General features: G+C 34.5%; 1 protein-coding gene across 6 annotated transcripts in view; it reads left to right on the forward strand.

The window, feature by feature from the left end:
- Positions 1 to 14,999, forward strand: part of MAP3K2 (mitogen-activated protein kinase kinase kinase 2) — a 93,370-nt gene that overhangs the window by 52,267 nt on the left and 26,104 nt on the right. For 4 of the 6 annotated variants that reach the window (XM_072788763.1, XM_072788765.1, XM_072788762.1 and 1 more), the window contains exons 6-14: positions 4,422 to 4,535; positions 4,976 to 5,063; positions 9,022 to 9,152; positions 9,996 to 10,075; positions 11,680 to 11,747; positions 11,908 to 12,003; positions 13,027 to 13,233; positions 14,262 to 14,410; positions 14,789 to 14,920. In XM_072788763.1, coding sequence (XP_072644864.1) covers positions 4,422 to 4,535; positions 4,976 to 5,063; positions 9,022 to 9,152; positions 9,996 to 10,075; positions 11,680 to 11,747; positions 11,908 to 12,003; positions 13,027 to 13,233; positions 14,262 to 14,410; positions 14,789 to 14,920 — 1,065 coding nt within the window. The remainder of the gene's footprint in view (positions 1 to 4,421; positions 4,536 to 4,975; positions 5,064 to 9,021; positions 9,153 to 9,995; positions 10,076 to 11,679; positions 11,748 to 11,907; positions 12,004 to 13,026; positions 13,234 to 14,261; positions 14,411 to 14,788; positions 14,921 to 14,999) is intronic. The other 2 variants (XM_072788767.1, XM_072788766.1) reach the window with 1 other exon arrangement.

The following is a 14,999-nucleotide window of genomic DNA, read 5'->3' on the forward strand; positions in this document are numbered from 1 at the left end:
CTAGAAATTAACTGGAGAAAACGTGAAAGTGCTTTGCAAATGTTAAAGAATTGTGCAAATAAAATATTTTCAAATACTAGATTTTCAAATGAATTATTACTAATTTAAAGTAAAAAATATGTAAATGTAGTTTGTCTAGAGAAACCACTTACAGCTGAAAGCAGAAAATATTTTGATAAAGTAAAAATCTATATCCAAACAAATATTATCCCCGAACAAAGTGATGAGTATCATACTATAGTAATACCTTAACATTTTATTTTTTCATTAACATTATTTATTTTTTCAATACTTTTTGGGTTTTCAATTAGCCATGAACACGTCTTGTTGCCTGGCCCTATTGTATTGGCACTTACTATTTCTGTTGTGCTGGCCTGATTTCCAGCTGCCAGCGCCTTAGGCTCTGAGGGCTTTTCAGAGGTACAGTTGTAGGACCTATGCTCAAGTACAGGTGGGGGTGCCAGGGGCGTGATGGGAATGAGACTCAAGGATGGGATGGGAAGTGGGGATGGATTGGTTCCACTAACCATAGTAGTAACTTGCTGGATAACACACTCTTTATGGGCCTTCTCCCCTGTCTTCCCCATTCCCCTACCAGTGTTTTGTTGAACCTTTTCCTGTATAAACAGGCTTGAATTTGATTCTTTATTTCATGGTATGATTTTAGGGGAACCAGGTATATCTTTGTTTTTGTTTGGTCTAAAATTATATGATGGAAAACTTTAAAATGCCAAAATACATTAAGACTACAATATTGACTTGATTACCAGTCTAGTAGGTCTATCAAGAAAAATGAGGCTAGCTTGACATAACTTGTTCATGTTGTATATGTTCTAGCTCCTAGAATTGCCTTTTCTTTTCTGAGGTCTCCCATTTTGTTTATATAATTTTTTCTAGAGTTTTCTTGAGGATTGACATCAAGCTAACTGATCTGTAGTTTCAGGACCTTCTCCCATTTTCTAAAAATTGGAAAGTTTCTCCATTTTCAGTTTCTTTTTCTCATGCTTTCTGAAGGATTTCTGGTGAGTGGTTCTGCCATTATGTATGGGTGGCATCTTGGCAGGAATGTGGTAGAAGAGACATTAGGGTAAGATTATGTTGTTTAAAATTGCTTGCAAGTTAAAGATTCTGTGAGTTAACCATGACAAACCCAATGCATGCCCTTCCACAGTGTGGGTACTGGGAAAAAGCTTATAAAGTCTATTAGTTTTGTGGACCTGTGACAAGCAAAACTCATTTATGTTATTACCCAATTCTATATTTTTTTTCCAGCATAGTATAAATCCCTGTGTTCTAAGAGAACCATTATTCTTTAAACTTTGTTTAAAGTTTGTTAAAGTTTTCCAGAATTGAAACAATGAGGAAATTTAAGCTGGGATTGGTTAGGTTTGGTAATTGGGCTCCTCTTTATCTAATAGTGTCAAGTATGTGTGTGTGTTGTCATGGGGGATGGTTGTGAGGATGTTCAGGCAAGGTAAGTGAATTTTCTAAGATCTTTCTCATTTTAGATGATTAGAGGAGGAAAATCTTTTTATGGACTATTATATTTCATTGTGTAAAGTCACACAAATAAGTCATTTCTCTCAAATTTAGGTTCTATTTAATGGGTTTTTGGACTCAGTTTTTAGTTTCCAGAAAGGATTTATATCAACTAACAACTAATGCATCAATATTAAGGCAGAAGGAAGTAGATTTCATGAACGAGGCTGAAATGAATTCATTAAGCAGGAAAATATTGTGTGATTTATTTAACGTAATTTAGACAAGCTGAGACTTGTTCTGGACTCTTAGTCCTCATTGTTAAAATTGATAATAGGTAACATTAGAACATACAAGGGATCACATCAAAACTGTAGGCAGTAATCCAAGCTACCAATCTACATCCTCCTCCAGAATGTCCAGATTTCACATTAGCAAACTCAGGAAGAACGGAATCACTAATGTTAATATTTTGTTACTGTGATTTAAACTAGTGTCTTTTCCTTCCCAAAAGCAATAGTATCTTGGAGAAGTAAACAATCCAATTATTAATAAATGTGTGAAGTAACTGGTTTTCTCTTCAAGGGAAAAACTGGAAAAAAAATAATCAGTGCCTTAAAATGTTTTCTAGTACTTAAAATACAATTTAAAAGAATATTAAAAATAACAAGATGTACTAATATGGTTCATAATTAAAAGGAAAATGAAACGATATTTTTTTCCTTTATGCTTATTCTGTGATACCAAACAGTTAATACTCTTTTTTTTTATTAGAAAAAAATTCTCGAGCAGCCCAGGTGGCTCAGTGGTTTAGAGCCGCCTTCCGCCCAGGGTGTGATCCTGGAGATCAAGTCCCACGTCGGGCTCACTGCACGGAGCCTGCTTGTGTCTCTGCCTGTGTCTCTGTCTCTCTCTTTCTCTCTCTTTGTCTCTTATGAATAAATAAAATCTTAAAATCTTTTTTTTTTTTTAAGAACTTTTTTTTTTTTTTTTAATTTTTATTTATTTACGATAGTTACAGAGAGAGAGAGAGGCAGAGACACAGGCAGAGGGAGAAGCAGGCTCCATGCACCGGGAGCCCGATGTGGGATTCGATCCCGGGTCTCCAGGATCGCGCCCTGGGCCAAAGGCAGGCGCCAACCCGCTGCGCCACCCAGGGATCCCCAAAATCTTAAAATCTTAAAAAAAAAAAAAAAGAAAAAGTATTCCCATAGAAGGGAAAAAAAGGCCTGGTTAGTAGGTAAGTCAGAATAGTACAAAACAACAAAAATAGCTACAAAAAGAAATCAGTATAACGTCACAGTATAATGTCACAGTAAGTGAATTTAATACACAGTAAGTGTATAATGCACAGTAAGTGAATTTAAATGGATTTCAGGATAGAATTCACATTAGTCCAGAATCCACATTTTTTGTGTTTGGTAGCCTTTGTTAAAACAAGGACTGTTTTCCAAAAAGAAATCTGCAGAGAATGCAACCATGGCAGCTTAGTGGGTTTAGTTACAGATGAAGTTTTTAATCTTATGATATCCATTAAACGGTACTTACCAAGCGTTTGCTCTTTGCCATGCTCTGTGTCAACTATTAGTGTCATTGTCCTCAAGGAATTTATACTGTAGAGAACCCCAAACTAACTAGGTATTTACATTTGAAGGCTTCTATACTATTTAATTAGAGCAGGGTAATAGGTATGGAATCTGTTCATTTGTTTTTATTCTGTCCATCCTTCAATGAGTTGGAATACATAGTGAAGATTATTGACAGTTGTCTTTAGCTACTAAGTTTACATTTAAAAAAGTTTTGATTTTCTTAAGTTGTGTAGGTCATGCTTTCTCATAGACTTCTTAGCTGCTTTTGTCCTTTATTTATTTCAAAAAATTATTTTAGAGAGCAAGTGTGCACACACCTGAGTGGGTGTGGTGGCGGAGGGAGAGAGGGAAAGAGAAGCGTCAGGCAGACTCCCTACCGAGTGTGGAACCTGACGCAGGGCTCAATCCCAGGACCCTGAGATCATTACCTGAGTCGAAATCAAGAGTCAGGGATCCCTGGGTGGCGCAGCGGTTTGGCGCCTGCCTTTGGCCCAGGGCGCGATCCTGGAGACCCGGGATCGAATCCCACGTCGGGCTCCCGGTGCATGGAGCCTGCTTCTCCCTCTGCCTGTGTCTCTGCCTCTCTCGCTCTCTCTGTGTGACTATCATAAATAAATAAATAATTAAAAAAAAAAAAAAAAAGAAATCAGGAGTCAGCTGCTTAACCCACTGAGCCACCCAGGCATCCCTGCTTTTGTCCTTTATAACGTCTGATCCATGAGAGAACTAGTGAAAACATATATCCACATTTAGCATTTACTTTGGATGGCTGACCCATTTAGTTTGTTTAGAGTGTAGCAGTCAAGTCACAGAGTCAGAGATGGGAGCCCCATGTGGACTGTAGATTGCAGGTACACTGCTAGTGGCCCCCTCCATGGCAGCTGCCAGAGATGTTCATTGTATTTGGGGTGTTGGTAAGCACATTAGTTGAGAATGCAGATCCATAATTACTGTGGAGAAAAATGTGAGTTTCATGAATGCAGATGAAAGATACCTTTATTTTATATAGTTTTTGTGTGTGCCTTAATGCTGTTTTGGGATGAAGATACTCTACTACACTTTGCATCATTATGGGAGTATCCTAGAAGATTAATCTTTAAATGTGTTTTCTAGAAGAATTTAATTAATAAAGCAAAAATGTTTTTGTCTGTATCCGGTCTATAATTTTAGTGGTAGTAGGATTGGAAGAGTGAAATGATCTAGATACACGTATTCATTCAGAATTTCATTACAATGACAAATCAAAGAGCCAGAGTATTTTGAAATTTGTAATTCCATAGTAATAGAGATGTTCCTGCAAGGACTTGATCTGGTGAGATGGTTACATAATTCACTGTGTTCATTTTTGTTTAGTTGGTAATTCCATTAACTACCCAAGATGACTTGGACAAAGCTGTGGAATTGCTGGATCGTAGTATTCATATGAAGAGCCTCAAGATATTACTTGTGATAAATGGAAGTACACAGGTATGAATTGAGATTTCTTTCAGCAAGGATTATAGAATTATAATTTTATTATGATTAATTTATTTTTATAATTTTATAATTTATTAGGATTATAGCCTATATATACTAAGTCAGTATATGAAACATAGTTACATTCTATAATCATTGATATTTTTCAGTATAATGAAATGTAAACTTACATATCGGATTGCTAGCTTAATATACTTGTCCTCAAAACTATGTAGCCAAAATTATAAATAAGTATAATGTACTATACATATGAAAATAATAGAAATACTGAGAACTTGGGGAAGAACTGTACTGGAATTAAAATTTCAAAAAGTAGATTTGATAAGACCTACAAACAATGTAGAATATCTAGGTTGTATTTGGTAGGAAAAAGGATTCCTTTTGAAGCCCCAAGGGGAAGAATAGCATTAATCATTCTTTTTCCTTTGTAGGCTACTAACTTAGAACCATTACCATCACTAGAAGATTTGGATAACACAGTATTTGGAGCAGAGAGGAAAAAGCGACTTTCTATAATAGGTAAGAATGCTAGTGTCTGAACCATAAATGGGAAATTTATTTTCTTCTCAATCCTTTAACGTAGGGTAACACCTAAACATAACCATCATAAAGAGCAGTCTACCTCTACTCTAATTTTTCTCACTCTGTTCTAGTTTCTGAGGTCCTTTGAAAAGTTTTGTCAAGTGTTACAAGATTGACAATCTCCAACTTAAATATTTGGTTTCTTTATGTACCTAAGGTATTGTAATATTTAACAAATTTAAGTAAAACCTCAAAGAGGTTTTAATTGTACAAATAAACTAAAGGGACGGAAATAAAAGAAGTAATTCTCATATGCTAAAACTAAATTGGATGGACTGAGTTCATAAGCCTTTCTCTAAGTTTTAGTTATTGTAGTACTATCAAAATGAATTAAGAGTTTCCAGATTATTGCTTTATTAGTAGTCAGTATTCATCATTAATAAGAGATTGTTAAAATTAAGCTTGTAGTACAAAGAAACCATGGATCTTTTGTACTGTTTTTAAGGAGGCCTAATAGAGAGGTATGGGCAAGGCAGAGGTGCTCTGACTCCCCAGTTCTGTGGATCTTCTTCAGTTAGTGTAAAACATTGATAATCTGCATTTTTATATGACAAAAGCATTACATTGCTTTTATAGCTGGTATAAATGTTTTTTAACAGATAAGTCAATGAAGGCAATTGTTAAAGACAGCATGAAAACACATGTGAGGGATGAATTTGAAAAGGAAAAGTAGAAGAGGAAGTGAAACATGACTGGAGTGGGCAGGAAGCAGAAGGGGCAAAATAAGAGATATGGTTGGGAATCTAAGACTGGAATAAAAGAGGATTGTTTAATAACAAAAGAAAAGATTAAATTGGTGTGTTGGACCCCCCCACCCCCAAATCTGTTCTTCATCTTCTGTTTTGGCCCTCAGAAGAAGCTATTTTATGACTACATCCTTCTAAGTGTATATCTTACATAGGTGTTACTTTTGGTTTCAGAAATGCTGGAAATGTGAGCAGCAGAGATATACGAGTAAAATAGAAATTGCTTATCTTCATTCAGATATATTTTAGTATAGTTTAGAATTTTGGTGAAAGAACATTAGGGAGACCTGAATTCAAATTCCAGCTCTCTAACTTGAGACTAGTAACTTTGTTCTTATCTTTAAATTGTGGGATTCTTGTGATAATAAATTGAAAGAATACTTTTAAAGAACATTTTGCTTTTCAAACTAGAAAACATGACTGTTATTAAACAACATTTCTGGGATGCCTGGGTGGTTCAGTGGTTGAGCGTCTGCTTTTGGCTCAGGGCACCATCCTGGAGTCCTGGGATCGAGTCTCACATCGGACTTCCTGCATGGAGCCTGCTTCTCTCTCTGCCTATGTCTCTGCCTCTCCCTCCACCCCCTCTCTCTGTCTCTCATGAATAAATAAATAAAATCTTTAAAAAAAATAAACATACACTTCTTTCTTCATTGCCTCATCATGTTATAGTATCTATCATTTTTTTTTAAGGTTTTATTTATCCATTCATGCGGGACAGAGAGAGCAGAGCATCCAACTGTCCCGTGAAGGTTCTTTTTTCTCTACATCCTTTTTCTCCAGCTATTGTTTCTTGTGCTGTTGATTTATCCATTCTGATAGGTATGAGATGATATCTCATCGTGGTTTGATTTACATTTTCCTGATGAGGAATGATGTTGAGCATCTTGTGTCTTTTGGTAAAGAAAATGAAATATGAAGAAATTCAAAGAAAAGCTAATTTGAAAAGATAAATACATCTTTATGTTTGTTATAGCATTATTTGCGATAGCCAAGGTATGATGCAACATAAGTGTCTGTGGATAAATGAATAAAGAAGATGTGGAATATATACACAATGCTATATTACTGAGCCATAAAAAAGAATAAGATCATTCCGTTTGCGGCAACACGGGTGGACCTAGAAGGTATTATGTTAAGTGAAATAAGTCAGACAAAGACAGATGCCATACAATTTCACTTATATGTAGAATCTGAAAAACAAAACAAATGAATAAACAAGCCAAAAACCAGAAAGATACAGAGAACAAATTGGTGGTTGTCAGGGGATTGGGGGTTTGGACAAAATAAGTGAAGGGGATTAAGAGGCACAAACTTCCAGTTATAAAATAATAAGGCACAGAGATGAAAAGCACAGTGTAGGGAATATAGTCAGTAATATTGTAATAACATATGATGATGCCAATTACACTTAACAGTGGTGAGCATTAGAATTGTCAGATCACTATGTTGTATACCTGCAACTGTTACAACATTGTGTGTCAACTAGACTTTAGTTAAAATAAAAGAAAAATGTGTTATCAAGTAAACAGATTTTGAAGAAACTTTATAGCAGTTTTTCTTCCCTATCTCCTTTTAGTAATGAGTATATTGATCTTCTTTTATAAAGAAGGGTATATGGAAGGAATGAAAATGCTTAGGACAGTGTGATTATAGCTGTTACAAAGCTTAAGTAAACCCCTGGCCTGAAGCTGAGTTCTTAATTATTTCAGAGTCAAGTAGAAAGTTGATCTTTTCTGTGCATATCTCTTGGTAATTATTTTGTTCTCTTTTTCCCTATCTCCCCACTAACAAATGCTGGCATATACCTATAGCAACTTCTTTTTTATAAGCAGAGCCTTTTTGCTTTATTTTGTTTTTTGTTTTTGTTTTTGTTTTTTTTTTGCCTTTTTGCTTTAAATCTGACCCAAACTTAAATGCTCACATAACTTCCCCATGTCTTTTTTTAAAATTGTTTAATTTCAAAATATTGAGAGAAAAGGAGAGACCTGTGTTAATAAACATAACATTATTTCTATAAAGCCAGGTTAAAAATACAGTGGATTATTGTTTCATAAGAAACAATGGGATTAGTTAGATGAACTATATTAGATTTTTTGAACTGTAAAGAAATTTAAATGCCAGGAATCTGGCTTGTCATAAAATCTAATTTTAAAGTACCTAAGAATAAAATTCAGAATTCCAATTTGGAAACACTCTAATATGACCTTTTAAAAGTGATTTAAGCAGTAATCTCACTTTAGGTTTCTAAAGGTTAAGGAGAGGGAATGGAAAGAGCATGATGGAGCCAAATGGTCATAGCATATGTTCAGTATGAACAATTTTACTATCACAGTGCCCTTGGAAAGGAAGGATTTAGTCTTTGTTTACCCTGAGTGCTGGCTTTATGTATTTTTAAATCTATTTTTTAAATTCAAGTATAATTAACATACAGTGTTATGTTAGATTCAGGTGTACAATTTAGTGATTCAGTAATTCTGTACATTTCTCGGTAGTCATCAAGATAAGTGTACTCTTAATTCCCCTTACCTGTTTCATCCATCCCCACATCCACCTCCCCACTGGCAACCATAAGCTTGTTCTCTACAAGAGAAGGGGTTTAGTCTTATGTTGACAGATGAGGAAATGGGTTTGTGGGGATTGGGTAACTTAACCAAAGACATACAGTTGGTAAATAACTAGAACTGAGATTTAAACAGGTCTAAAGTCCACATTCTTTCCACTACATTATGATGCCTTCCATATGTTCTGTTAAAGGGTAACATATCTAAGTAAAAGTGACCCTTGGAAGTTCAGAAGTGGTGGCATCTAAAAATCTTTATTATAGTATCAGCCCCATAATGCCATTGTCAGCAGTTAGAGGAACATACTACCTAGTAAGTATAAATAAATATTGCAGTGAAGTTAATAATTATAGTAGGGTTGGGAGTTTAGAAAGGTATAAATACATTTGAAGATTTATAGAAATGAATGTTCTTTTTTTTTTTTTTTTTAGAAATGAATGTTCTGATAACTTTTAATAAAAACTGGATTTCAATAGCTGAAATTATTGGTATTATGGTCCAGAAATCCTGTGTATATATTTAATTGAAACAAAAATTAGTTCCCAAATGATATTTATAAAATTGTATAATTTTTTTTCCTTTGAGGTCCCACTAGTAGAGATAGAAGCTCCCCTCCCCCGGGATACATTCCAGATGAATTACACCAAGTTGCCCGGAATGGGTCATTCACCAGTATCAACAGTGAAGGAGAGTTCATTCCAGAGAGCATGGACCAAGTAAGCAAAAGTTGGATGTCATTTTTCATTTCATTTAAAAGGATGTCATAGGATTTGTGTGGTTTATCTGGTGTCTTGTGTGTGTGTGTGTGTGTGTGTGTGTGTGTCCGTGTCCCCGTGTGTCCTCTTCCTCCCATCCTGTCCGTATCTTCCTTCTTAAGTGAACAGAATAGTAAAAAACATAGGAAAATGCTAACTCACTTACATGTGCCTCTGTGTATTCATGTAGAAACAAAGCTGGAATAAGGCTGGTTTTCTTATTTTGCTCATTAAATGCATTTGTTTGTAATCATGGGATTAACATTCAGATTTTTAATTAACATTAGAAAGATACAGTAAAACTGCAGATATTTAACTATGTGAAGCTTAGGTTTGTCTACTTTGTAAAATATCTTTAAATGTTTTAGCAATATGGTAGTCATGGTGTCATTCTCAGTTTGAGTGGGGCTGTTGTTCAGTGTTCAGTAAGCAAAACTATGTGAAATCTTTTAGCTTTTAATTATTTAGCTAATAGTCCATAGAGAAAATATTTTTCTCTTAGGAGATTTTGAAGTCATAGCCTACCTACAAAAGGGACCACTACATTTAAAACATTAAAAAATGAATAACTCTGGGAGGAGGTGACTGCTATTGGATATGGGGTCTTCTTTTGGGTACTGAAAGTGTTCTCAGATAGTGGTAAGGGTTCCACAACTCTCAATATACTGTAAACCACTAAATTGTACACTTTAAATGGGTGAATTTTATGTTATATGAATTATATCTCAATAAAGCTATTTAAAAAAACCCAGTAACTGCTTGTTATATCACATTGAATCATGGAGGAACTCTTTGTTTTTCTAGATGCTGGATCCATTGTCTTTAAGCAGCCCTGAAAATTCTGGCTCAGGAAGTTGTCCATCACTTGATAGTCCTTTGGATGGGTAATATTGATTATAGTTTTTATTTTTTAGTATATGTGCATAAATGCATGTATATATATTATGTTAGAAGAGTGTAATTGATACTCATTACTTAGGGCAAATGAATTTTTTCACAGTTTGGACAAATCCCTTAACCTCTTGGAGCTCAGTATCTTTATCAGGTAAAATGATATCTGATTATAATGAGTATTTCTGTTTACCAAAATTGTGTGTTTGAAGCTAAATGCAAACTTAGAATTTATGTGTATTTACTTTTAAAACTCTGTTGGTGGGGTGCCTGAGTGGTGCAGTTGGTTGAGCTTCTAACTCTGATTTCAGCTCAGATCTGATGTCAGGGTTGTGAGATTGACCTCAATGTCAGGCTCCGTGCTCAGAGGGAAGTCAGCTTGGACTCCCTCTCCCTACCTGCCCTACCCCTGCCCTACCCCACCACCTGCAGACGTGTGTGTGTGTGTGTGCATGCACGCGCGCGTGCATGTTCTCTTTCTCTCTCAAATAGATAAAATTAAAAAAAAAATACATTTAGGGGCACCTGGGTGGCTCAGTGGTTGAGTGTCTGCCTTTGGCTCAGGTTATGATCCCTGGGTCCTGGGATTCAGTCCCACAGCAGTCTCCCCACAGGGAGCCTGCTTCTGCCTTTGCCTATATCTCTGCCTTTCAGTGTCTCTCATGAAAAATAAATAAAATCTTTTTAAAAAAATGCATTTAGTTTTGGAGGTTTCTTGAGTTGTTTCACCTGTTCAGGATTATGTTCATTTTAGCACTAACTTATAGATAACTTATTTTTCTTGGTAATTGTGGCCCAGTATGTTGGCTGTCATTTAAAATTTAATACTTACGTTTTGTGAAATAGCTGTTCAGGAATATAAACTGGATGAAATTGCAACTGGATTTTTTGTTACAGGTGCTTCTTCTTTCCTGGTCTCAATAAAGACAGTGTTTACCTGTAGCATACAGAGTCCATAAAATGTGTACCTAGTTGATCTCATCTGGGATTTCTTTTTGAAGCAAATTCTGAAAATATAACAAATACTGTATAGGAATACACATTTAATTTTCATTTACCTGTACACACAAAACCTTTGTGCCCATGTCTATGTCAAGATAGGTAATTGAAACATTTAAGAAATTCAGGAAAATAGTAATGCGAAAGCTATATATTGAGCACTTAATATTTGAAAGACAGTGTCCTGAGCACTATGTATATACACACACTTGATGAGTGGGAAATTAATATCTTGTTTTTATAGATATGGATAGTCTCAGAAAGGTGATATGTCAAGGTTGCAACTGCTAGTTGAGTGGTAGAGCTAGAATTGAAACACAGTATTTGCCAACATCTGTAATTCCCAAACTTTTCATTTTTACTGCTATACCCTATAGGTTATTTTTAAAAGCCAGGCTTTTGCCTCTGTGCAGTAAATAAGTGTTAGAAAAGAAGTTTCTTTCAGTTAACATTTCAGACAGACCTCCTTTATTCTTAGTATTGCATACACACACACACACACACACACAATTTCCACCACACATACATACAGATACTGATATTTTAAATGTATTTACATACTTTTTGCTCATTTAACACGACATTTTTTTATTTTTAGGGAGAGCTATCCAAAATCACGAATGCCTAGGGCACAGAGCTATCCAGATAATCATCAGGAATTTTCAGGTTAGACTATCCATATTCTAAATGTTTAAATATGTCATTAAATAGTGCTTTGCTGAGAGGGAGAAGGGAATTTTTTTTAAAAATGAATAAAAATGTGTAAATGTGTTTATTATTAGAGATGTTTGACTTTTTTGTAACATATAACTTTCTTATGTCTCAGTAGACTATGATAACCCTATCTTTGAGAAATTTGGAAAAGGGGGAACATACCCAAGAAGGTATCATGTTTCATATCACCATCAAGACTATAATGATGGTAAGTTTCTGGCAATTAGACCACAAGAACAGCTTGTTAAAAATCTCAAAAATAATCAAAATTTAAAAATATCATACTTAAATAAACCAGTAGAAATAAATTCATTCGTAAATCACTTACTTTTCTACTTAAAACAATTTTCGAAAGGAATTAACTAACTAAAACTGTAGTTACATCTTAGGGTTAGATTATTATTAGATGTTATTAAGTTGCCCTAAGGCAACTTACGTTACCTAGGGTTAGGGCAACTTACCTAATAATACTTACCTTTCCCTCAAAAGAAAAGGTGTAATTAAAGAATGATATTAATTAGAAAATTACTCCTTGATGATGAAATTCATACTTGCATTAAACTTTTATGGAAAAAATTGCTACCTATTAATTTTCCAATTTTTGTTCTTATAATTGGAAATGAGAATAAAGTACATTTTTTCCTCCTTCTTATCCAGAAGTGAGGGAGTACAATGATTTTTTTGAATGTATGCATGTTTTAACAAGAGATTGCTTGAATTTATATTCAGATCCTATTTTTTAATCAACTCTTCATTTTTGCTTTTTTAACCTTTCCTCTTCCTTGTATTTTCACTTTTGACTTCATGATCCAGTGTTAAAAAGGATATTCCCTTGAACTTTATTTTTTATTATTATTATTTTTTTAAAGATTTATTTATTTATGATAGACATAGAAAGAGAGAGAGAGAGAGGCAGAGACACAGGAGGAGGGAGAAGCAGGCTTCATGCCGGGAGCCTGACGCGGGGCTGGATCCCGGGACTCCAGGATCACGCCCTGGGCCAAAGGCAGGCACTAAACCGCTGAGCCACCCAGGGATCCCCTCCCTTGAACTTTAAAAGAAAATATTACTCTTAAGTTTAAAACATGTAATCAAATAACCATTGCTATTTCAGTGTCTTAACCTTAAATCTAGTCACAAGACAGACTTCTGTACCTTATGTCATAAATTTAAATACTTTCAATTATAACATGAATAAAAGTCCTAAGGTAATTCTGTTTTGATTTTGTAGGTCGTAAAACTTTTCCAAGAGCTAGAAGGACTCAGGGGACCAGCTTCCGGTCTCCTGTGAGTTTCAGTCCTACCGATCACTCTTTAAGCACTAGTAGTGGAAGCAGTATCTTTACCCCAGAGTATGATGATAGTCGAATAAGAAGAAGGGGAAGTGACATAGACAATCCTACTTTGACTGTAATGGACATCAGCCCACCCAGCCGCTGTAAGTAATAGAAATTGACACAGTGAATGTTTTGCAGAAAAAAAAAAAAAAATATATATATATATATATATATATATATTTTGTAGATCCAGGATTTTGTAGATTATAGATTATGTAGATCTGGGATTCTTTCAGGTATCAAATTCTTAAAAGAATTGCTTTTAATCTTTCTTGTAATGTAACTCTGCTGGTAATGAATTCTTTTAGCTTTTGTTTGAAAAAGGCCTTTTTTTCCTTTTATTTCTGAAAGATTTTTTTTTTCTGGGTACAGAATGCTGGGCAGTTTTTGTTTTTTGTTTTTGTTTTTTTTTTCTGTTAGTGCTTTAAAGCTATTGCTCCATTATCATCTTCTGGCTTTTGTATATTGTTTTGTTTGTTTGTTTTGTTTTTTTGTTTTTGTTTTTGTTTGCTTTTGTATACTTTTTGAGGAAAGGTCTGATGTAATGCTCATCTTTATTCTTCTGCATTTACTTAAAATTTATGTACATATATTTATGTATATATTTATTCTTTATTCTCCCCTCTGGCTGCTTTCAAGATTTTTTCTTGTTAGAATGAGACTGATATTCTTTATGGCTTTCTACATTGTAAGCAGATGGAAAACTAATTACAAATATTGCTGCAATAAACACTGGGTGTTATACTATATGTTGGCAAATTGAATTTAAATAAATTTTAAAAAGGAAATTAGAAAAAAATGCAAAAAATTATTGCTGCAGTAAAGATTAAAAATAGTGCATCTGACAATCAGTGGTACCTTGGATTCAGTGAAAGATGCTTTACATTTTTAATGGGGAGCAGATATAATCTCACTGGAAAAAAGATGTGGGGATATATGAACCTTATTTGTGCTTAGAATTCTTGGAAAATTTACAAAGTGGTGATCATTATGAATTTGGATGATTATGATTTTCCCTTATATCCAAGTGTATTCAGTTAAGGATATCATTAATACAGTTTACTCATTTAGTTTGTAACTATTTGTGTGCCATCTGGCTATTCCATTTTAAGAAAACATTCTTTTTTAGCACCTCGTGCTCCAACAAACTGGAGATTGGGCAAACTGCTTGGCCAAGGAGCATTTGGCAGGGTCTACCTCTGTTATGATGTCGATACAGGAAGAGAATTAGCAGTTAAGCAAGTTCAGTTTGACCCTGATAGCCCTGAGACCAGCAAGGTAAGAATCACTGCACAAGCTACTTTGTCACATTTATAAAAAGCATTTTTACTAAATATAACACAATAGAATTTTTGTTTTTTCTTAATACAAATTATTTGCAAAACAAATCCATATATAATTAGATATATTTGTTTACTCTGTACTGTGATTTTTTTTTTCTCTTTTAGTGCTCCGTAATGTTCCTATCTAATTTAGGGTTGCTTTAGTATACCATCAAGGACTGTTATAAAAGTTACTGTTTAGAGACTTTAAAATGTTTATTCCTTGGGAAGTAAAAATTTCAGAATGAAATCACCTCGATGGTCCATGAAGTTCAAATGTTTTCCTTTTAACTAGCAATGCTATAAAGACTTAACAGTGAGTTCTGTCTTTCAGGAAGTAAATGCACTTGAGTGTGAAATTCAGTTGTTGAAAAACTTGCTGCATGAGCGAATTGTTCAGTATTATGGCTGTTTGAGGGATCCCCAGGAAAAAACACTTTCCATATTTATGGAATATATGCCAGGGGTAAGTTGTTATGTCCTTTAAAAATAGACATTTTCTCTTTAAAGTCTTAGTTGAGGAAAGAAAAACAACAGAACTCTGA

The sequence above is a fragment of the Canis lupus genome, chromosome 20 (genome assembly GCF_048164855.1).
Source record: "Canis lupus baileyi chromosome 20, mCanLup2.hap1, whole genome shotgun sequence".
In the NCBI taxonomy this organism is placed as follows: Eukaryota; Metazoa; Chordata; class Mammalia; order Carnivora; family Canidae; genus Canis; species Canis lupus.